Source organism: Phragmites australis, chromosome 13, assembly GCF_958298935.1.
Source record: "Phragmites australis chromosome 13, lpPhrAust1.1, whole genome shotgun sequence".
NCBI lineage: Eukaryota > Viridiplantae > Streptophyta > Magnoliopsida > Poales > Poaceae > Phragmites > Phragmites australis.
The window spans coordinates 25,597,103-25,621,452 of NC_084933.1; the positions used below are offsets into that span (position 1 = coordinate 25,597,103).

General features: G+C 44.2%; 1 protein-coding gene across 1 annotated transcript; it reads right to left on the reverse strand.

Moving 5' to 3' along the window:
* Positions 1 to 1,197: 1,197 nt before the first annotated feature.
* LOC133888757 (homeobox-leucine zipper protein ROC4-like) lies at positions 1,198 to 8,629 on the reverse strand. Its single transcript, XM_062329103.1, has 9 exons — positions 8,481 to 8,629; positions 8,133 to 8,371; positions 7,942 to 8,059; positions 7,144 to 7,830; positions 6,960 to 7,061; positions 6,644 to 6,856; positions 3,572 to 3,749; positions 3,105 to 3,478; positions 1,198 to 1,979 (listed from the first exon to the last, which is right to left on the reverse strand). Exons 1-9 carry the CDS (start codon positions 8,577 to 8,579, stop codon positions 1,626 to 1,628), a joined length of 2,364 nt encoding a protein of 787 aa, XP_062185087.1. The 5' UTR covers positions 8,580 to 8,629; the 3' UTR covers positions 1,198 to 1,625.
* Positions 8,630 to 24,350: the final 15,721 nt, after the last annotated feature.

Below are 24,350 nucleotides of genomic sequence, written 5' to 3' on the forward strand. Positions count from 1 at the left end.
AGAGACAGTCCCCTCCTTAACTGTGATTAGGGCACAGCTGGCCATGTCCCTGGCTTTCTTAACATTTGATCCAGCAGGGATCAAGTAGAAGCCCATGTCAGGGGCAGCCGATCCACAATAAGGGGTAACCAAATCCCAAGGATTGCGCAGAGGGAAATCCCGAGTTGCCATAGTGGCTCCAGTATTATCAAGCCCCCCTTGGCTGATTAAGTCCTCGCCCCCTTCATTAACAGTTCCTCCCATGGCTTCTTGCTGTTCCTGTCTAACCTCCTTCCCCTTGGAGCTTTCACCTTGATGGGTCTGGGGCTCCCCGAGGTGTTCGATGGATTCTTGTTGTCTTTCCTCTGTGTTCCACTGTCCCCATTGCTCTTGGTCGTGCAGAGGGCGACCTAGGTGACTCCCGTTTCTGCCTCTTCCGAAACCAGCTCGGGCACCAGAACGGCCCCAACCACGGGCAAAGCGCGAAGGGCCGAAGCCCCCACGGCGGGGGGCAAACCGCTCACGGCCTGACATGGATCTCGCGTGCGGAGCCTCCCTAACCACTTGCGCGAAGGATCTGCAGTCTCCCCCCAATGTGGACCACCCAGATCTCTGCCCGGAACCACGAAGGGGTCCTGCCGAAGGGGAGAGGGCTCCCGATCTATGGGCAAACACTTTCTCGCACACGCCAACCTGCGCGCTACGCCGCCAGAGGTGTTGAAGTTTTAGGTCCCAGTCCGATCTAGGTGCTGGGGGGGGGAGGAGGCGAGGGGAGAGGAGGAGGCGAAATGGATGGGATGTGCGGAGAGAAAGAGGAGGTAGGGGTTGGGAAGGAAAGATGTAGAGCCTCTGGAGGCAGCCCTGAGATCTGGGATACAACCTGAGGCGTTTTCCGTCCGCCTGGACCCGCTATCGGTGGCGGCCAAGGGCTGACCTCCGGGTCCCGCTTCAGATCAGAGTCGTGTCGCAGACGGCCGAGAGACACCGCCGCACTGGGGCTATCCCGGGGAGAGGTCGCCGGAGGCCCGTTTGCCGGCGAGAGGTAGGGTGAGATCCGCACCATCTCCTCCCTCACCTAAGCTAGCAAACGCCGGAAGCTCTGTTCTTTATACAGCGGCGTCCATTATAACCTGACGCTTCTCTTAAACTCCGATACTATTCTAAAAGTAACTTCAGATTACTCGCAAAAAAAGAGAGTAGCTTCAGATTGATCCGAGTTTCACCATACAATGCTGCTTTTGCCAGACATTGACAGGTAGAGTATCAGAGTTACACCAATCATAACGACAAATCGGAGCTCCTACAGAAAGCATTACATTTGCTGTAACTAAAAGAAACAGAGATACCAAAACCTGAGCCACAGCCAGCCAACAAAAAAATGACGACTCCAGACCCCCTAGTCCCTAGAACCCCACAAAAGCATATATATGGATGACCAACTACAGTGGTGTCCAAAATGCAGATTACTTCACCAGTCACCATTGGTGCCGAGTCAATGCCCGAACCACCACCATTGCTCTGTGCTACGGACCTGCTCCATCGATCCGTACCACCTAGCAAAGGTCTAATTCTATTTCACGGTTCGTTCTTGACTCAGACTAATCACCGGTTGCCCACACTAGGCCAAAAATCTTCCATTTCCATGTCTAGACGTTGCAATGCAGCGCCACCTTGATCTTCTTGATGGTGCAGGAGATAAGGTTGTTGACGGTGTCTACTGACTCCACGGTGAGCTTTGCAGTGGGCTGGCTGTTGACAAGTATCTGGAACGCAACTGTGAGCAGTGATCCGCTTGTCTTGTGCCCACCGCCGCTGATGCTAGGCCCGCCAGGCAGAATGGCAAAACCGGATGGCAAGAGTGCCACATACGTCGAGTCCCCTCCACCCATGACAAGCTCCATTGCTGGGATGTCCACTGGGGCGTACACAACCATTGCACCGGATTTGTCGATGCACGTCTCTTGAAGAATCAGCATGCTGTCCTGGTTGGTGTTTGTAGGCTGTAAATGTAAATACAAGAAGTTAAGGTTGAATGAGGAGAAAACATAAGGGGAACCAGAAGAACATATAACGTTATATCATACTTAAGAGGATATCCACAGCTCAGAATAACAGAAAATGATTTGAGATTTTCTTCTATTGCTTCTGCTGATGATTAAGGAAGGTCGGCAAATGCACAAATCACAGTCAATTTGACTAAGACTAGAGAAAGTTCAACAAAGATTTTAGACCTTTACTGTGTGTGATGGGTCTGTCTGGATGCTATCAATTTTTAAGGGTTGTGGCAAAGTTGTTAGCTACTAGCCTACTACTATTACGGCTTTGAGCAGATCTGTACTTCTTTGCTTGGCACTACCTTACCTTTTCACAGATATAATGTAATGTTTGGTTCTAGTAACCAGTCTAGTCTTTCCTTGAATTATTCAGCCATGCATTATCATCTTTTCATCTTCCCTTGACTTCAGTGAACATTTGAATTTGATGGGGTTTACTTGTTCTCCCTCCCTCCCTCTGACGGAATCTTTGTGCTCTCCTCTAGTGTCAACAGCTCAGAATGTAACTTTTAGAAAGGATTCAGAAGAGGCACTGTTCTATTTGAAAACGTAAAAACATTTTTGTGTCAATCTCTCCAGTAATTTTAGTTAAATGCATGAAGTCCCTAAGTTTCATCATACTCGGCATTTGGCATTTCTACACTTGCCCATATCTACAGTTCTAGTTCTGTCCTATTGAATTAGTTTGTGAACAATCATGACAAGCATACAAGGAGCAATTTAAAAAACTAGATCAACTTAGGAGGAACTAGGTAGCTTTGCAATAAGAAAAAATAGACACCCAAAGACAAAGAGAAAAAAAAACCCTATCTATGGAGAAAGACAACCTACCATGACATCGCATTTAAAGTTCGAGAAAAGGCATTGAAGGCCGGCCAGGATCAATGAAAACCTATATGGCCCCTAGGACCACGCTGAAAATGATGCACAGCGAGACGCTTTGTTTTTAGAACTAGGTTCAAGCCCTGGTTAGTAGCACCAACTACTAAGTGACTTACCACCGTGCTACTAGCACATTCTCACCCAAATACAAAGAGCAATTAGGAAGTTACAGTGACAGCTCATACTCACGTCGGCTCTCAGCAGAGTAACGGAGTTTCCATCCAGTTGCCCCTTGGCAATGCGTGTCATCTCCTGCATAGGGCCACCGTTGCTGAGGATGTCCCATTCAGCACGCAGCCCTTCATTGCGCAGGAAGTTGAAGAGCCGTTCAGGTGTCACAGGCATCCACACTGATGTCGCTGCACTGAGCACCACACCTGGCGGCACACCAGGTTCATTGACACTCTTCCGTACCATGACACGCACATCTTCCCCAATGCTGCCCTTCAAGCCATTCAGTTCGCTCCATTCACGAGCAGATGATGCGCTCACCCCTGCGCAGAAGTTCTCCGTCATCCTCTGTGCCAACTTCAACAAGCTCCGTTTCCCTTCCGGTGAAACACCTGTAGCAAATGTGGCACATTATCATTTTATTTTAAGGATGCATCCCATGTAGGGCATGCTACACAGATCTTGCACTTATCAAATTTCTGTACCTGCCGAGTCATGCTCGAGCACTGCAACTGATGACATGAGAATGGCAAAGCACTCGCACTGGCGTTGTAGTGTTGCGAGCCACCGCTCTGCACCAAGGGCGAGGCCGGACCGGAGAAGAGGCCGGTAGAGCTGGTGCACGGATGCCTCATCATATTCTGCATGCTCAACCCATGTGACCTATAGTGTCCATGCAACAACATCCGTTAGCACATCAAGCATGCTCACATGCAAATGTCTTGAGATGCAATACACTAAAAGATGAGGTTTGCACTGCAATTCTACAACAGAGCACAACACTGTAGGTACTAGGTAAACAGTGCCAAATAAACCAGGTTTTTATGGCTCGGTACAATGCTCTAGCCAGTGTTTGGGATACTAAGGCTGTGTTTGTTTGCTGCTTCTGAAACTGTTTCTGCTACTGGCAGAAGTCAGAAGCCAGAAGCCAGAACAAACGAGGTTCTGGAGAAGTGGCTTCTGGAGAAGTCAGAAGCCTGTTTCTGAGGAAAATGAACTAAAGCTGAGAAGCTCGCTGAGATGTGCTTCTCTGAGAAGCTATGTGCTGAGAAATCAAAAATTTATTGTAGAAGCCAACAACCTATTTTCAAAAGCAGCTTTTCAGAAAAGCCAAAAGTACTGCTTTTCAGAGAAGCTCAAAAGCAGAAGCTCAAACAAACACGGCCTAAAAAGGAGACAAGGGATGTGTTTGACTATAAAGGCTACCTTGAAATGCTAACCTATCATCGTGCCCCCAGCGTAACTAGTACAGTACTGAATGCTCACATTGTAATAAGTAACAGGAGCAGAACCCAAACAACATAAATGAATAAGTCGACATAAGGAAACTTGATGGAGTATCTTTTTTGAGGTGACAGCATCTCTAATTTGATCTAGGAACAGGTGATCTTTCTGCACATGGTCTGGCCACAAGTTCTGACATCATTCTGATTATGGTATCTTAATTATTAACACATTGCCTAATGATATGCTGAAAGAATGGCATAAAATTAGTGCAAAAGCATATTCCTCATGAAACCCTTAAAATAAGGAACTACTACCTGTTATGAAGGATTAAAATAAATTAACTTGTCGAATCAAGAACTTGTCGAAATCAAGAACTTGTCGAAACTGGCATTTCTGTCAGGAGTGGACTAGATTCAGTTCTCCCTTACCATTTTTCAAGTTCAGAAAATTGACAAAGAACCACTCATCTATGAACCCAATAAGCATTTCAGATCATAATTAGACAAAACTCAGGTGCAAAACCCAAGGAGAAAATGACTTTTCTTCATTGGGCTAAACAATAGAAGAACTGGCCAGGATTTCTACGAGGAGACACATCGGTTTTACTGTGGACAAGAAGTTACCCAAGGGGCTCAACCCCAGCCCCAGGAGTAGAGAACTATCTGATTCCCTTGGAGAACTGGAGCCCCTGATTAAACAAGAGCTAGGGAGCATGCTTGGGGAGAAGTGTTGGATCTAGAAAATCATTTTATTATTCTGAAATCAATTGTTTAAACCCCTCCCCGCTGACCAATCCATTAATTTTGTTTGGTGCGCTCGTAACAACAAATAATTTATTGAGGACATGAGCCTACCCCAACGACTTGCGAACACTATATTCATGACTATCGGCAGACAACAAAATAAACTAACCAAACCACTTGAAACACTACGAAACAATACCAAGTATTCTGTTCAATAGTTTCATGCTGGTAATGGAGAACTGGAACTAATGAAGCACCTTATGATTACTGTGAGAATGGGGTAGAAAATCTCAGATACTAACATGATTGTTTTTTAAAGAGTGGTGAAGTCATATTGATATACTTTTTTTTTCTCGAATACACAGGAGAGCTGCGTATCTTTATATTAAGTGGAAGAAAATTTAGCAACAACCGTGAAACGGTTGAACGCGAGGGCTAAAGAATGAACTATTACATGAAGTTTGCAACCGAGAAAGCAAAGTAGAGACGCTAATTAGAAAACCGAGCCATGCGAACGCAACCAGTCCTGGAGAGTAGATAGGTTCTTAGCCCCCGCGTCGCACCAACGAGTGGACTCCTCCCTGATAAGAGCCACCAGGTTGTCGGTCGAGGTTTGGCATCCATTGAAGATGATATTGTTATGTGACAACCAAATCCGCCAAGAGGTGAGGAGGATTAGAGAGTCCAATCCTTTGCGAAGATCTCTTGTCACACGCTCGTGAAGGTGTGTCCACCAATCGAGGAAGGAGAGCTCCTCCGAATGAACATCGGTGCCCAGCGCTTGGCACCATATCTTGCGAGCTAGGATGCAGTGCACAAGAAGATGAGCAATGGTCTCCGGTTGCTAAGAGCCGTCCTCTTGGAGACCATATCTCCTCCTCCAGTCGGCAGTCCACAAACGGTCGTGAAGCCCAAGCTAGGCGAAAGATTTAACTTTGGGAGGTGCCCAAGCTTTCCAAAGCATAGCGGCACCGGCAAAGCGGATGGATCCTTGGAACAACATCAAGTATGCGGACCTAGCCGAGTAGAGACCAGAGAAGCTCCATAGCCAAACCGTGCGGTCTTGTCCGCCATTCGAATGGGTGTGTTCGAGTACCGACCAAAGGTGTAGATACTGGGAGATAGCAGTGGCGGAGAGAGGGTCGAAGATGTCACAAACCCAACAGTGATTAAGCAGGGCCTCCTTGACAGATCTAGTGTTCAAACACAAAGGGGCAATGCAATATATGAGGTCCCGTGCCACGAAACAGATGGTGCGGCCATCAATCCAAGCGTCCGTCCAGAAAAGAGTGGAATTTCCATCTCCGACTTCGAACCTGACTGAAGCATCGAAGAGGGCAACAACTTCGCGCTCATTGGGCAGGGGAGGGCAGCCCTTGCTTGGAGGGGTCGGAACGTGGCCACCAGAGCCATCTCAAGCGTAAATTCATATTGATATACTGGACCGTAACAGTGGAAGTTGTAGACTTTCAATTTCAGAACCAATGATAACATGGTAATATTGCTATGATTTGGCAAACAATTAAACATAAAACCTACCTGAAATCTTTCGAGAACAAGATGTAAAGAGAATTGCTATTGATGTACCTTGCACCAACCATTGGGGGTGTCTTGCACCACGCAACCTGAAGGCAGCCTCCGGCAATTCACGTTTGCAGCTTGGTATTGCTTCTTCAAGAATTCATCAATGGAAACATCCACTACAGCCCATGCACCCTCGGCCAGCTGTTTGCAGAACCTAAGAAAAGTCACCTCCCTTTTAGGGAGAAGAGGCGAAAGCACCTGTAGCTCCGCTTGCATCTGTTGCAAATATCACAGAAAACATGCAGATGCCATGCTTAACCACAGAAACATGATATACATGTTATGAACGATTGAACACTAGAGACCATGTAACACTCACAAGCAGCAATGCACCATTTCTGCTCCCTGCAACGCCAGTTGAGATCTCCTCAACGGTTGATGCCTTGGCAACCATGCACGAGAACATGTCGGACCACCGTCCCTGTGGCAATAGTTCAAATAACTGTGTAAGTTCAAGCATACAGGCAATGGCAAAATGAAGGGACATAGTGCACAAGTAAAACCTCATCCATGAAGGCCTCGACAAGAGCAGCGCTACTGTCAATGATGACAATGCCAGACTCCCTAGAAGCCTCAGACACAAACCCAGCGGGTTTCACCCCAATGCATGGTGAGAAGGTCCTCAAGTACTCTTTGAAGTTTAGTGTCTCCTTGGCGGACGAGCCAGGTGAGGAAACACTTGGAATCCACAACGGCTCATTCATCCGCGCCATCTTGACAAGCTCATCCATTGCACTCGTTGCAAGCTCCAAGAATATGGACTTATCAATGCCAACCATCGACATGGGCGCGATCACCGTGCCTATTGGGCTTGACACACTGCCAGCAAACTCAGAGATCGTTGAGACGGGCATTGTGCTCGATGGCATTGATCCAGCACCAGCGACTACAAGCTCCAGTGACGAGCCTGGCATAGGACGCGTCTGATGCATGTGCAGCGGCGCCATGAGAAAAATGGGCTTGCCGATGATCTTGGCTGTGAGGGCGCAGACTCGGGTGAGCTCGTCCCTGAGCCTCGCGTTCTCAACGCGCAGATGGTGCTCATTCAGGGACAGCTCCCCAAGCGTCGCTGGGCCGCCACAGCCGACGCACACCGGGTCCCTCATTACCTCCCGGATGGACAAGTTCTCGGCGCGCAGCTTGTCGTTCTCCTGCTTCAGCACCGCGTTCTCGTGCCGCTCCAGTTGATTCTATTCAAGTTCATCACCATGCAAAGAGAGCCGTGTGCCCGTGTCAAGAGCTGCACCAATGGCGCGAACTAAGCACATACCGTACATAGCTGGGTGTGTCCGCTTGCTTACCTTCATCTGCGTCCGCCGGTTCTGGAACCAGAACTTGATCTGCCGCGGCTCCAGGCCCAGCTGCTTGCTCAGCTCTGCGCGCTGCTTCTCGTCTGGGTGCGGGAATTCCTTGAACACCCTGCACAACCATCCATGCATGAGCAGGGCACGCAGGCGCGAGAGAATGCGACGAATCGATGCGGGGTGCTTACGCTTCGAGCTGTTGGATCTGCTGCGGCGTGTGGCGGTGGTGCCGCTTCTTGCGCTTGCGCGGGTTCCCAGCCTCGGCGTCCTCGTCGTCCTCGCCGCCGCCAGAGACGACACCGATGTGCTCGCTCACCGACAGGCTCTTGTTCGCCAGCTCCGACGCATCCATCGCGTTCCCGCCGCCGCCATGGGACACCGAACCCATCCGCCCACCGCTGCGATCTCCGTGGCGTCCGGCGTCCGACTGTAATCGAGAGTAAAAAATGCACACGTTTCCGAATCACTCGACCGCACCAAAGAGCCCCACCGCACAACACATTGGCAACAAGCGGACGCCGCGGGCGCGTACGTACCATCGCGAGGGAGAGAGCCGGCGATGACGCGAAGGCGCCGTACGGGTACTGCATGCCAGCAGCGGCCCCGCCGCCGTCGAAGAGATCCCCGAAGCTCATGCCCTCCTCCTACTCCTAGCTCCTCGCCCTTTCTCCTCTTAACTTTGCGTTGGGAGAGGTAGGAAGAGCCAGCCAACCAAGCGGGCATGTAGCAGCAGTGGCCAGGATTTTAGTTACAGTTTTGTAAACGGGTCCCGATGGTAACTACAGTTACTGTAGTAATTACAGTAATTTGGTGGAATTTAGTAGAAACCAATCGAATTTTATTAAATTTTTATTTTTTTAATTTTAAATTTAAGTTTGGTATGTAACCGTTCGGTTTATAAAAACGGTGCAGATCGAATCGTCCGGTAATCATGATAAACAAACGGTTACTGACGATATTTGTAACCATAACAGTGGCAGCACTCCTCTCTTGGCTGTGTCGCTCTAAGGTCTGTTTGATTTGATTTTATTTTTCTCAAAAGTCAGAAGCTAAATTCAACCTTTTATTTGCGAGTTAGTTTTTTAGAAAGTTAAAAAAAATAGTTTTTTAAAAATAAACTAAAAACTGAACAACTAATTAAAATGAATTTTTTCTAATTTTTATGTGCTGAAAAGCTAAATTTATTAAACAAATAATAACAAAATATCAAAAACTAAAAACCAAAAAGCTAAAAAAATCAATGGACAAAAATCTCCGTCTAACCAAACAGATCATAACTAACCTCGATAGCTCCTTTTCTAAGACTATTCTCAACCATATTTTTTTCATTTCGTTCCCTTCCCGATTCCCTTCCTCGTTCTCATTCCCTTTATTTTCTCTCATCTCCAACAGCTTCCCTTCGAGGGGAATCACGAAGGGAACGGAGAGAGAATCCCGTCCTGAAGGGAATGACTCTGAGAATCCCGTCGTGAAGGGAACCGTGAAAGGAATCCGTTGGGAGCGCTGAAGGGAACGGGAATCCCTTCACAACGGGAATCTGCCCGTGAAGGGATTCCCTTGGGCATGGTCTAATCCCGAAAAGGGCTATCATGCCTGGATCCTCTCAAGTCTTCCTGTACACATCAAAGTCACGGCACTGGTGGCCCAGCAAAACCGACTTCCAGTCTCTCTCTCTGGTAGGACTACACTGATCAAAACCCTAAGTGCGTAGTACCACCGTGTAGAAAAACATAGTCAAGGGACGATGTGACGGATCTGCAGCTTAAGTTAAGCACCATCTAAGCTGCCAGGCGTTGTGCCGGGCGGCAAGGGAGTCAAAGCAAACAAGTCCAATCCAGGAGAAGAATGTGGAGCGGCGTGGACGCACGGACGGGGCACGGTTTGCTCGCTTTGCGGGGTTTCGCTCTCGCGTTTTTGGCACGTCTGCTGGCCCCCGCGCGGCGGACGCGATCCCGTCCCGTCCCGCGGCTTCGTGCTTTTGTTGCGTATTCTGGCCGTCCGCCCCCTGCCGCCTGCCCTCGGCCGCTTGTTGCGTATTCCGGCCGTCCGCCCCTGCCGCCTGCCCTTCTGCCGTTCTCTCGCTCGCTCCCCGCGCGGCGCGGTTCGGTTCTAGGTACGTTTGTCTGTAGCTCTAACCATTTTAAAATTAAAGCTGTAAGAAGATTAAAAATATTTGATTTAATCATCTTATTTTTATTTTAAATTAAAAATAAATATTTTAGATTATTTTATTTTATCTTATAAACTAGATCTAATATGATCTTAAAGTTAGAGCTCAACGTCCTACTCCCTCCGTTTCGCAATGTTTATCCACGCCCATCATTACGTACAAATCAAAGAATACTGAAATCGAGTGAAAAAATGTATAGAGATGACCATGCTACCCCTAATCAATGCAAATATGAGAGCAAATAACTCACCAGCGTTGGAGTAAATACATGCATACACTCAAAGGCATAACAGAAAAATGGACCATAAAGCACCATTAGTTATCGTAATGGACAAACAATTTGAGACAGATACACCAAAATCATAGATAAATATTACGAAACGGAAGGAGTAGTTTGTTTCCGCTTGAAGGGGACATGGTGGAGTCAATCACGAAAAGGTAGCGGTGGTGCAGGTTGGTCTGGGGCTCTGGGCCCTGCTGTGCCGTGCCTCAGTGACAGACTAACGGTTAGAGCGAGCATGACCACCCGTGTGTGGGGTCACGCACCAGTGGGGAATAAGTGGCCGTTTATTCGTAGCTAGTTTTGCCACATCTAAAATTAGTTAGGTATGTTATAGATTTTTAGATAAATATTTAGTTAGCTATTATAATTATGATAAATTATATTTTATTAATTTTTTATTCACACGTTATATATTAATTTTTTTACTAATTTTACTATATTTGTAACTAAATTTTTTTTAGCAAGTACACTTAGCGAACCTTATCGAACAGGCCCTAGGAGCGGCGTTAGCCGTGTGATCAGGATCCGACGGATGCTAATGTCGTTGGGGGAATTGAAGGATTTTGCTCGGGGAAACGGATGAGCACCGGCGGAACAAATGGTTTGCCAGACTGCAGCCGGGTCCTGAAACTCAGTGGAACCCATTTGTCAGTTAAAAGTTGGTCGGAGTTTCAGTGCGTGTAGACGGCAGGTAGGAGGGGAGCGGGTCTGCAAGTAGCCGAGGCGTGCGTGGGTGGCAGACGGCAGGTGAGAGGGAGCTGGGTGACGGGACTGGGCCGGTGACGTCCATCGGTGAGGTGTGCGAAACGTACGCCCTCGCACGCATCTCCAAGCCAAATGGAACGTCAAAACGTCCTGGCAGGACAGGCCGCGATGGCATGGGATGGGAGTGTCCCTTCTTGGCTGCCACTGTCTCTCTTTTTTCTTCTATGTGAACCAAGCTACTGGGTAAAAATAAAAAAAATAAGCAACAAATATTATTGTATTTATTAAAATACTTCAAACATCATAATAAGTAGATAATATATTAGCATATTTGTAAATTTAGTATTTGTATTCGACATCTCAAACATTTAAAACCCGATTTCGAAATGTGAGACACCGTAAAGTTGGCCTGTTTTCGGAACCTAGGTGACAAATACGGCAATATATACCGTATTTGATACCTCAGATGTCAAAAACACATTGTATTTGCCACCTCAGGTTTTGAAAATAGATCGGCCCGGCCACACTACTTTTGTCGCTCACGTCGCGTCTTATTGTGTGTTATTTTGTGTCATCTCTCTGCATAAAGTGCAGTACCTATGGGTGATAATTAGGCTGAATAAAGTATAGTAGCATAACTTTGAGCGAATAAATAAGAAAGAAACTTGATGAGTGAGTGTGTCATTTCGTGTCATCTCTCTGCATAGAGTGAAGTACCTACTAGTGATAATAGGGCTTAATAGAGTGTAGTAGCATAAATTTGTTTTATCATAGCGCGAGCGAATAAAGAAAGAAAGAAACTGGATGAGTAAGTGTGTAAATTTATTTCAACATAATTTTGTAAATATTTTAATATTAATTTAATGTATTTATGTAGATAACTTTTTAATGAAGTAACATTAGGATGATACAAATTCTAATTTGTCGAACAATAATAGTTGTGAAGTACAATTATCATATAATCCGACATAAATGTTACATACACTGATAAACATTATATGGGATATAAAATTTTTCGTCATTGTGCGAATGGAAACTAAGCATAAAGAGATGACGATAACAAACATTGGCATATAAGATACGTCTAGAGACAAATGTAATAGCGTGTTGCTGCTAAACTAAACATGCTTTAGGGAATTAAAATAAACCGAATTACAATAGATGCTTTCTACTAAGTGCACTAGGATATTTGCCCTTTCGTAGTGCATCGGGGCCCTCCGCTTTAACGCGACGGATCATCTCCCGCTTTCTTTCCCTCTTTGCTTCGTGTGCTTCAGCCGCAACGCGCTCCTTCTTTGTCTTCCCTATTCGCTCCTTATCTTGACGCTTGAGCCATAGTTCCTCCTGCGGTTGCTCATTCTCACGGCGTTCGTACGCTTTTCTCCTCCACCACATGCTCATATCGACACACTATTTTTTGTGCTCATTTTGCTTCATATCCAACGATTCTATGAAGTCACAGATAGGTGGAGAAGACTGGATGAATTAAACAAGATGGAAGATTAGTAAGACAGTGTATGAAATCGTACGAAAAGTGTCACATGAGTGATATATATCGCTATACCGGTGGGTACTTGTACGGTCCATATTGAGGCTTGTCGTACTGGTAGTTGGCACACATGAAGAAGCATAAACCTTAGATGTATGAGATGTTCTGAGACTCGCGAAGCCTACAAGGATCACCACAGAAGAAAATCGATGATAAATAAATAAAAGATTTGATAATAATACCAATTGAAATATCTAAGCATAGTATATCTCGGGGATATGTTGATTGCTTCATGAGACTACAAAATATATCACTAGAAACACATGTTAGTCTCAAAATTATAACCTATAGGATATGCTCCCACTAAATATGTGCATATAAATGTTGAATACATGTGAGATATATATGCACTTGTTATAGATAACAATAGGAATTTATCCTATAGATTAAGTTATGGCACATGAAAGATATCAATTATAAAAAATAGTGCCATAAAATGAACCTACACGTAATAAATCATATAGGTTGCTCATAGGTTAGAGATAAATACAAACAACATACCATATAAAAACCTACACTAAGCATTGCAATAAAATGAACTAAGCATATGCAATCCTAGATAAGGAAAATAAGCTAGAAGAAAAAAACAAAATATATAAACATAAGTTTAGCCACCATTTACCTCTTTTAAATTTGGATGGATAAGATCTAATGCACAGAATGCATGGTGTACGGTTGTCGGATCCTTGATAAGGAACTTTTGTTTACACCTACGGTGGGGTGAAGCACCTAAATTTCTCATTAATTTGATAAAATTTTACAAATGTTCACACCTCAAGGTGGGACTGGATATAACAACATAGAGATAGAAATGAGTTTTTTTTAACTAACTTCGTCAATTACTTGCGAGCATCAGTTCATGATATCATCCGTTGAGGGTAGAACACTTTGGCACGGACTGTCCAAAGGTGCAGATGATCGTGTATCATCCATGTTGTCCCGACCAGCAGCATATCCAAGTTGTCAAAGACCTTGCGGATACGCTGTTTCCAGGTAATCCAAACAAGCAGCAGGGCGGTGTTTTGGTTTTAGAGCTTCCAGTGAGCAAATGTTGCAAGGCGTGACAATGCTAGGCACAAATCGCAACCACATTTCTTGAACTGGTGGGCATTGGACGAACAAGTGATCAATGGTTTCCACGACTGAGAGACAGAAGGGGCAGGTGGATGTCGAAGAAATGTCATGGCGGTGGAGGAAGTTACGGTCCAAGTGTTGCCATATCACATGATCCACCATATAATGAAATAACTCTAGCACGAGGTCTAAAATCATTTTCAATTACTTTGAGTTTTCCAAATGCATCTCCTTTTTTCTGCCTCATTTATCTCTCTTGCTCATGAATATCTACCTCAATAATTTCCTCAATTTTTTTCATGTGAAGTATCTCAACACCTTTTATATTTTTTTTTGCATAAAACCCATGTGTCTATGACGCGTGGGGGACTAGCTACCTAAAAAATTAGTATGACTAAGACATAACTATTTTTTCGAACGGACGATACGATCTTTGCTATTTTTTTTCACAGGGGAGGAGAATTGATTTAGTTTACGAGAGAAACCGAACCTAAAAACTATATAATCTCACCATTAATTAAGGGGAATCGGCAAAAATCCCAACTACAGGGACACCACGACTGACAAAAGCTAGAAAAACGGCTCGTCACAACACACCAACCCAACATGGACAACGGAGACTGACGTGAATCATCATTGCCAAGCTCACCACACTAACGTCGTAGTAGCTCCGACTTCTTGTGAGGGCCCCAACCCCTGCCTCGAGGTCGCGACTTCGCCCATGACCCCCACTGAAAATGTGTGTGTGTGTGTGTGTGTGAGAGAGAGAGAGAGAGAGCAATGCTTCGTGTCATCGTTGCTAAACTCGTCATACAACACAACGCAGCAACTCCAACTCCACCTCAGCTTCAACACTCGTGTGACAGCTGACCGCCATGAGCCGAAGACACAAGCTCCAAAGAAACAGGGAATCTGTCATAGCATGCCCCTACCGAGCCCGGGAGTGAATCGCACCTTGGTCGACAACCATTGCATCACGGTGAGGAAACCTCCAATATGATGCCTCCAAGGAGGACATGACACCAAAGACACCACCATCGCCGGTCCATAGCTAGATTGGGTTTTCACCCCGAAGAGCCCCTCCGGTTAGAAGGGGAGCCACAACAACAACACCTCAATGGAAGGGAACGACGCCCAAGGGCATCGCCATCGTCATCACTGACCAATCAGGCTAGGCTTTCGCCCTGTGCTCCCCCACCCACCCACCGTGACGATCGGTCAACTGAAATCTCGCCGCATCCGTCATGGCCTCTGATGTCGTGAGTGCGCACCACCTCGACAAACCCCCACAGGCCGATCAGGCTCCTCACGGACCAGCTCCGAGGGGAAGCAGAACCAACAAGGGGAGGAGCCTGATCATTGGGGGGAGGGGCAATACAACGCCTCGTGCCAGGGAAGCCACAACATCCCACAACCGCCGCAAGGTCATAGGGATGAGACTAACTATGTTGTCGTCACGTGCCAACGCCGCAATTGCAAGGCTCCTGAGCTGCCTTTCATCGTCAATGTCGCCATCGAGATAGGCGTCTGAAGGACCACCTTTCCCATGCCAACCATCGAGCCGGGCTGCCTTTCACGTGAAACATAACTATAACCCAGCACTACACTAGGTTGGTCAAAATTTTCTAATGTGATATTTGAAATGTAAGAATGTAAAGTAATTTATAGGGACTTTTTTTATAATGAAATATAAAAATATCCCAGCCACGATCTGTAGGGACATAGACTTTGTTATATTACTTTGGAAGAAGTGAATCCTATGAATGGTAGGTGTACGTTACATTTTTGGTATCATACACTCCAAGTATAAAGTTAGCTACCGCAACAGTTCACCACGAGTCTCAATAACAGGAAATGTAACTCAACACGTGAATTTGTGCATTTCCTCGCCAAATCCTAGATTTCCCATAAAGGAGAGAGCACCAATAGGCACGAACTAGCAGTGCAACCGTACCAGCGCTGGTGCTTCTACAAATATACTCATCGTTGGTGCTTCTACAAATATACTCATCATGGGGATGGGACTAACTGTTTACTTGTTTGATTTGGCCTTAATTTGGCAGCCTGTTTCCCTTGTTCTGGTTAACCACGCGAGATAATCGTCATCGTTGGTTCAGTTTAATTTCCCCGGTCGAGCCTGCAGAGAAATGGAAACATGCTATTGCCCGGTAATGTATATGCGTCCACGTAGAACCAGCATAGCAGCCTGTCTTGTCACTTGTCAGTTTCTGAACGCGCCCAACTGCGCAGGCTGCGAGACCGGGCTTGACAAGAACTGCGCCCTTTTGCCCTTTTCACAGACGTCAGTTTCTACTCGGCCCTTGTGCTCAGAAGTCACAACCGCTCGACGACGGCGACCTTTCGGCCGGTCTGTCAACGTGAAACCGGGCCCGCCACACGCCTGTTACGGACGCAGATCTGGTTCGATCGGCACTGGCATACTAGAAAGAGTGTCATCTAGATGGGCTACGCGGAAGCGTTCAAACAGTGTTGATTTTGTAAGCAACAAGAAAGTCTTTTTTTAGATCAAGGGTGTTCTCATTCATATTCCAACCTCTATATCTTTAATATATGTGACTGTCAATTATTATAAAGATTATTTTACTTGTAAACATAATTGGGTAAAAAAATGTCATAAAGCAACAAGAAGTCTATGTGCGACTGTCCAATCATGGACCCAATGTGTACACGGCGTGTGATGTGCTCAGCGAGTCCAATTGTGCGAAGTGACCGCTTAGGACCAATGCTTCGTCGAGCAATGGTTTAGGTGTGCGTAGTTCCAAACATTGACAAATTTGTCAAATCAAGGGAAAGTGTGGGAGTAGAGATTCTATAAGCAGGGGATGAGAGTCGAAGCCACACATGGATAGTGAAACGCTTCCTTTGGACTGAGATAGTGAGATGTCATTCCTAAAAGTCGGGACAACTGTTTCTGGTGTCGTTTGTGCGCGCAAGTCACAGACTGGGTTGTGCTGCCGGGATTCCAGAAGAAGAAGCACACAATTCAAGGGAATTCTTTTATATATATATTCAAATATTTCAAATTATATATCCCTTTGAAAAATAATACGATCTATCCTATTACCGTTAGTTCAACGAGCGAGAACAATATCTCGTATGTTTAACGGGTGAGACTTTATGAACCTCGAATACCAGCAAATTTAATAAAACAGAGATAGAAAGTTCTTGTCCGTTAAGCGAGTGAAAACTTGATCTAGCCCGTTAAAGGGGTGATACCTTTATTTTATCCGTACAACGAATGACATATTTATATCGTCCAACTCTTGGACAACATATTCGATTTAATTCAATTACGAAAATATATGTAGAATTAGTTTTTAAAATATAGATTTTGTATTCGGTAAATTGAAAAATATTGCATATTCATTCGGCAAAAAATGATAGTTATGTATACAATTATCAAAACGGTTCATTCTATACTTAATTTTAGTTGGATGTTATTTTATCGATATTTTTTTATTTAGTTGGTGCAAAAGTGTGTAGATTTTTTTATGAAGTGATTTTGTGAGAATACAAAATCTAATTTGTCGAACAATAGTAGTTATGAAGCACAAATATCATATAATCTGGCACGGAGTTTACATACGTTGATAAACATTATATGGAAGAGAGCTCGTCGTGCTAAGGTGGAGGACCCCGATGCTCTGAGAAAGGGCAAATATCCTAGGTGCACTTAGTAGAGAGCATCTATTACATCCGATCTATTTTTATTCCTAAAAAACATGTTAGGTTTAGCAACGGCATGTCGTTAGGTTATTTTTTAGGTGTACTGTACATGTCAATTTTTGTTATCATGTCTTTATGGTTAAGGTCTATTCGCGCAGCGATGAAAAATCTCATGTCCCATGTACTGTTTATCAGCGTATGTAAACTCTGTGCCGGGTTATATGATATTTGTGCTTCATAACTAATATTATTCAACAAATTATTTTGTATTCTCACAAGGTCACTTAAAAAAAATTCCACACACTTTTACACTAACTAATAAAGAAATATCGATAAAATGACATCCAACTAAAATTAAGGAAAGAATAAATCGTTTGGATAACTGTAAACATAACTATTATTTTTCGCCGAATGAATATGCAATATCTTTTAATATATCGAATACCAAATCTATATTACAAAACTAATTATATATATATATATATATATATATATATATATATATATATATATATATATATATAGTTGAATTAAATCGAATATGCCGTCCGGGAGGTAACCGATACAAATATATCGCCCGTTCAACAGATGAAATCAAATTCTCGTCCGCTGAATACGCGAGAACTTACTCTCTTTGGTTATTATATTTGCTGACAGCTGTTTCTTGTCTGTTGAATGGATGATGATAGGATATACCTCATTATTTTTTAAATAGACATATAATCTTAAAACATTATATATATATTCCAAGTCAAGGTGTACTGCCCCGGCCGGTCGGCCGGCACGCAGGCGGCAGGCCATGCGCGCGGGAGTAGGGACGACGACGCGAGAACGTTGGAGTGCCGGCCGCAGGCTGTTGGCAATTCGGCATCAGGATCCAGTCGTGAGCAACCGCGCCGGGTAGGCTAGCTAGCTACAGTACGTGAAGGGTCCGGCGGGCAGCGGCGGAAGTGACGCGTGAGCGATCTACCTGGCAGGCTGCCGTGGTCACCCATGAATATCTTCCCAGTTCCCACCCCGCGCGCGGGGCTGTGGCGCCAGTAGCTTGCACGACCAGCTCGACGCCTGGGCGTTCAGCGAGACCATTCCCATCCCGAGTCCCGACAGTCGGCGACTCGTCATCGCCGGCACGCGTGTTGCGCCCGTCGTGATGCTCGCAGCACGGCACGGGATCGGGTCGGATGCGCATGTGTGTGCTGTGCACGCCGGGAGTTTGGCAAGCTCGTTGATTCGGAGAGATGCGGGAGCAGGGTGGACGAGTCGGAGAACGAACGGTGTCACGGTGGGCCGACTGTCAGGATTGGGCGGATGGAGCACTGTAGCGTCTGTGGAACGGTGGACGGCCAGGTACGCTTGTAAATTTTCGTGCTGAAAATGAAACAAAAATATGCTAAGTGAATTTCGTTTTTTTTTTGGTCCCGAGAGAGAGTAAATTTTGTAGGCCCGATAAGATAAGCTTCGCTTGATACGGCCTACCGGTTATCTAGGCTAAAAAGGCCTGAGCACAACCTTCTCCTTAGAATGAAAAGGCCCAAGACTAACTGGAAGTTTATTATGAGGCCGGGCCCAAATTTCTTAACCAGCAGGACCGGATGATCGTAACCCATGTATTTTTTTAAAAGAAAAACTGTATTTGTTAAGCTCTTTCGACCTCTAGGAAAAAAAAAGCTCTTTCGAAATCTTAAGATCTTTGACCCACTATAAACGGGCTAAAATGCATTTAAAAAGTAAGGGGCTAAAATGTCAAATGGTCACGAAAGAATGGAATGGTCGTGCAGATTTACCGTGATCTATAATGGCTGATGCCTTGTTAGCGCACAGGGAAGAGGTGTTTCAGTGTTTACTCTGCACAAGGTTGTGCTAGGGAAAAACTGAAATAGCTACCGGTCCTGATTCCTGAACACCAAGATTTTTAGAGTTTACTGAAAACCAATATTCAGTTCACACGACCTACGATCTCTTGATCACTCTGGTGAGTGAAGACCGGGCAACAAGTCGAAACGGGTGTAACGCGTCCCGGGCGGCCGGCTCGAAGTCCTCGTATACTCTTCTGCGGCCCTGACGTGCGAGCAGGTCGCCCCTCGAAAGTTTCCCAGCCGACCCCGCGTCGTGACAGCCACTTGCCCGTATTCCGACTCGCACGGCAAATTGCGCGAGGAACTCCTGATCCCGCGCGAAGCTGCCGTTCCCCTCACAGATTCCTGGCCGTTTCCGCCGGTTCGCAGCCGTGCGGTCTCGCAGCCCCCTCTCGGTCACGCAGATCCTATCGGCGCGGGCGGCTGCGCCAAAAGGAGCTGAAAAATCAAGCTAAAATGTGTTTAAATTAATATAATAAATGATGGATAAAATTGATAATTTAGTTTAACGATTTTAAAATTATATGAGCATGTTTATATATTGTAATTATGATTATAATCAATTAAAGTTGTGGAGAAAACGGAGTTGATAGTTTTATCTCTAAATTAAAAAAAATTGGCTCATCGAATGATCCGATATTTAGAAAAGTGAACTCGTTGAATGATCTAATGCTCAGAAGGTTTTACACCAGAGTATTTCAGTATAAAAGCAAGATTTATAGTGTACACAGGATGACCCGGCAATAGAAAGCTAGACACGCTGAGCTAATTTTTTCAAAGATGTTGCAAAATGTGTATGGTAAGAATGTACACACCGAATGGTCCAGTAATTAGATTTGTGAGCAACAGATGTTTCACCGGAGCATTTGTTTCACAGAGGTTGCAAAACAGTTTCTAATGAGATTGTACTCACCGGATATTCCGGTGATGAGTAGGATGAGCAATAGACGCTTTAATGAAGCATTTTCTAGAAGGTTTACTGAGAAGAGATATACATATCGGATGATTCGCTGCTTGTACTGAGGGTGACATCAGATCATCCGGTGTTTATGATTTCTACATGATATGTCTTTCAACAGTGAATTTTGATTTTGACTAATTGGGGATAAAGTTAAATGGTGTTGGAGATACATATTTGCTTCTCTTATAATGTGTAAGTGATGAATACAACTTAATGATCACCGTGAAGAGAAGAGGAGGAAGGTGAGTTGGCTGTAACGCTGGATCAGGGAGTGGCAACCATAGCGAGATCTTAGAGATGAATCGCGGCTCTGGATATCATGAAAAGGTTTGTGGAGAGGAGAAGATTTTGCCAATCACACATATTCTCGGTGACACATCAATACAACGGATCTATGATCTGAAATAGTAGGATCGCATCTGTATGACCGGCAACAGCCTAACCAACTAGACGCAGTCACCACGCGCGTGATGATGCAGTCACCACTACATGCCCACGCACATGGCTAACACCTGTACACAAACGCATACAATTTCTAACACACACCGCACCCTCCCGTACGTCCGCATGCAGGGGACATTCTGCCTGCAGGTTCGTTGGCAGACGGCGACAATTTACCTTGCTACGATTATCAGCTTGCACACAGAATAATGTGATCGACAGTGCTGACTCTGGCATTGTATATACAGTATTATTCTCTATTGCAGTTAGCATGACTGGGTCGGTTTGAGCGGCTGTATGGCCGTATATCAAACCGCAGCAGAATATCAAATACATGATCTTGAGTCTTGCGTGATCTAATAATCGTTTACGGGCATCAACAACAACGATTAGCGGTTGGAGGATGGATTATATACGAACACTGGCAGAGAAATGGGGAAAAATAAAAAAATAGACAACATGTATGAATGTAATTGTTACAATAGATAATATGTCTGCGTATTTATAATTTTAGAATCCATATGCGACATATCTTTACCGGAAAATGATTTTCGGTACACCATACCAAAAAATACACGGATCCGGTCATATTCAGCACACAGTGTGCCGAATATAACACTGTAGCTCATATTCGGCACACATCAAGCGTATTCGGCACACAGAATGCATATTCGGCACATGGTGTGCCGAATATGATGCCGGCGTGTTGTGATTTTATGTAATTGTCAACTTTCAACAAAATTTGTAATTATTTGCTATTTTAAATGTACATTTCAAAATTTCTAATTCACCATACATATAGTTTCTAAGGTAGTGGGTAACCTTAACACTTAGTTATGTTTGAACATGCATAATTTAAATGTAGTAGTGACAATATTCTCTTTTGTATCATTGATCATCTTAAGATGACAGTGGAAAGTGATCACGTAAATTAGTGGAAGAATACCAGTTGTGTCAGTCAAGACTATCAGGTAAGATGGTTGTCATCTACGAGGTGATGATTGAAAGTTGTGAGGATGTGTATAAGCAAATTCATCATCATCTTCACGATCATCAGTGTCCTCCGGAGATAGAAATCTCGGAAGGAGGGGTCGTTGTGGTATGAAATTATCATTCTCATCGTCATCTTGAGCTATCATAGTAGGAGCCGAATATAATACTGTAGCCTATATTCGGCATTTGATGACACGGACACAAATGAATACTCAATCAAGAAAATATTTGTGGTCCAGCCCACGCTTTCAATATTCATTGAGAGAAATGCTTCCAGTTCAGAGTTAGGCGGATTATCATTTCAGATCCCCTGTTTGCATTTTGTGACAAACTGGGTACAGAGGACAACACATCGTTGCATTTGCCTTTCGTTTAGAAGCCGAGGGGATTCTTATGGAGAGAGCCAACTGTAGTACTATCCAGCAATAGCATGATGCGAGCATGCAACTGAACAACAGTGGAAGATCTTGTTTGATGCTCAGGAAGGTTTTAAGGCGGAGCTTGGTATTGGGAGGCTCATGGTGGCCCGGCGTCTCAGGCAAGTGTAGAGGGCTGAGCCTGGCCCCCTCTACCAACTATGTCGTCTGTTGCTGGGAAGAACGGTGTGAGAGTGTTTTTGGTCTTTTGCTTTCCGGTGCTGCTTTCAGCTCTCCTCGTACATGTGATGGGGGTATCTCTCTGCTGATGTTGGTGTTCCCAGCAGGTTGTTGCTTTAGTTTAGCAGCGGTTGCGAGGAGTGGGTGTTTTTAGTCTTTTCTGGTTGTTGTTAGGGGGGCGTTGACCCCTGGTGGTGTGCTGGTCTTGTAATGTTGTTGTCGTTATCTTCGGCCGCTCCCTTCTCACTCTTTCGGTAAGACTAGCCTTAACAGTTTTCTTTCAGTGATATTTTCGTCGTGAAAGTATTTTTTTTTCCTTTCAACGCTCTAATGGTTTTCCTTAACGGTTCTTTTCATGACGAGATTTTCAGATCATTCCCTTTAGAACGAGATTATCTCTCTTTTCCCTTCGTGATTCCTCTCGAAAGAAAGCTGTTAGAGATAAGAGAAAATAAAGGGAATATGAACAGAGAAGAAAATCGAGAAGGGAACGAAATAAAGAGAATATGATTAGAGATGTCTAAGACACTGGCTTTAAGTCGGACTGGTACCCTGGTTTTTTAGAAAAACAACACATCTGGCGAAACGGGAAAAGAAATGACAGGACGGCAGAACCAAAAAAGGAGAAACGGAAGGAGCCTTTGAGAGGAGAATGATAACCATCTTTCAGAAAAGAGAGAAAAATGATAAGGTACAGGCTGTTTCTTGCACTGCGTCCAGTAGCCAAGACGCAAAGGGGGAATGTATCAACATCGGATTCAACCTTCTACCGATAATAGATGCAAGTTGACAATTTATGGAAGCTTAGATGCGCCCTAAACAAAGAGAAAAAAGGGAATACGTTTCAGGAAGGAGGAAAATGAGTTACTTGGCAGAAACGCGTGGGATGATTCATTGGAATGGCAGTGTTGAACTGGCGCCCCTCTAATCACACTTGGCCATCGAAAAGAGCTTTCAACCGTCTCTCTCTCTATATATATGCCAGGAAGGATCCAAGCAAAAACATAGCAATAAAGAACAAGTATGAGGTGGATGAAAACTAAGTAAGCTGAATTAGCTGAACCGCAAAAGTTTCTACACGAAGCTGGGATCAACATCGTGCTAGTTGCCACCAAAAAGTTCCGATAAGCCGAGAAGCGCCTTCTAAAATTCACCTAAACTCAAGAGTACAAAAGATGAGACGTTTGGTGATTCTAGGAAACGTGTTTAAAACCCAAGGTGCATAAAATAAAAGCATATACTGTCTCAAAAATTTTATGAGAGGCCTGCAGCTCACTTTATAAGGGATAGTTAACTTCGTTTCAGATTATAGAACATGATCGCATAATCTGGGGCACCGTAAGAAAAAAGAAATTGTTACCGCTTGTGCAATAGGCAAAGCTTCAAGTTATAGTTGACCTGGATGTAACAGTACTGTGCCCTTGGTTTAAGCTGATGATTAGACAGGTAAAAAAATACAGCTATACCGTACCATCAACGAGAGCCGCGGGGTCAACTTCTAATTACATCATCAACGCGACTCCTCGAACCCACGAAGCTCCATAGAAAATGTCCTGCCAACTCCTAATGTCTCCAACAACCATAAGCATCAACTATTCCTTCAAAACCTTGCAAAAAAATATATTATAGTATTATTTAAATATTAAAAGGAGCTACTATATTCGCTCTTAAGGTCACAAAATTACCATATTAATAAAAAAAATCTAGATCACTCGTTGTTCTGAAAATCTAACGAGCTAGATTAAATCAAAGAGTCCATATAAAATATGATTAATAAGTAGCTAAATTCGAATTAAATATTATTGAAAATTAGTAGCTATATTTTCATACGGTTTGGAAGGTAAAATATCTGAATAAAAAGTCCAAATAAAATACAATAAATAATAATTAAAAATAATTAGAATAAAAAATTCATATCAAATATAATCTTAAAAATCAAATTATTATAAAAATCAAATATTTAAATAAAAACTTCATATAAAATATAATTAATCAAAAACTACTATAAATACTATAACGAAGCTAGCAATACTATTAATTCTTAGTATCTGTTAAGAGAGCAGGTCAAACAAGAGACGCGTAAAAAGCCCA

Coding starts and splice junctions, on each gene's coding strand:
- LOC133888757 (XM_062329103.1), bottom strand. CDS start 8,579: ATGAGCTTCGGGGATCTCTTCGACGGCGGCGGGGCCGCTGCTGGCATG. Junction 8,060..8,132: donor CAGATCCAACAGCTCGAAGC/GTAAGCACCCCG, acceptor ATGGTTGTGCAG/GGTGTTCAAGGAATTCCCGC. Junction 6,857..6,959: donor GAAATGGTGCATTGCTGCTT/GTGAGTGTTACA, acceptor TATTTGCAACAG/ATGCAAGCGGAGCTACAGGT.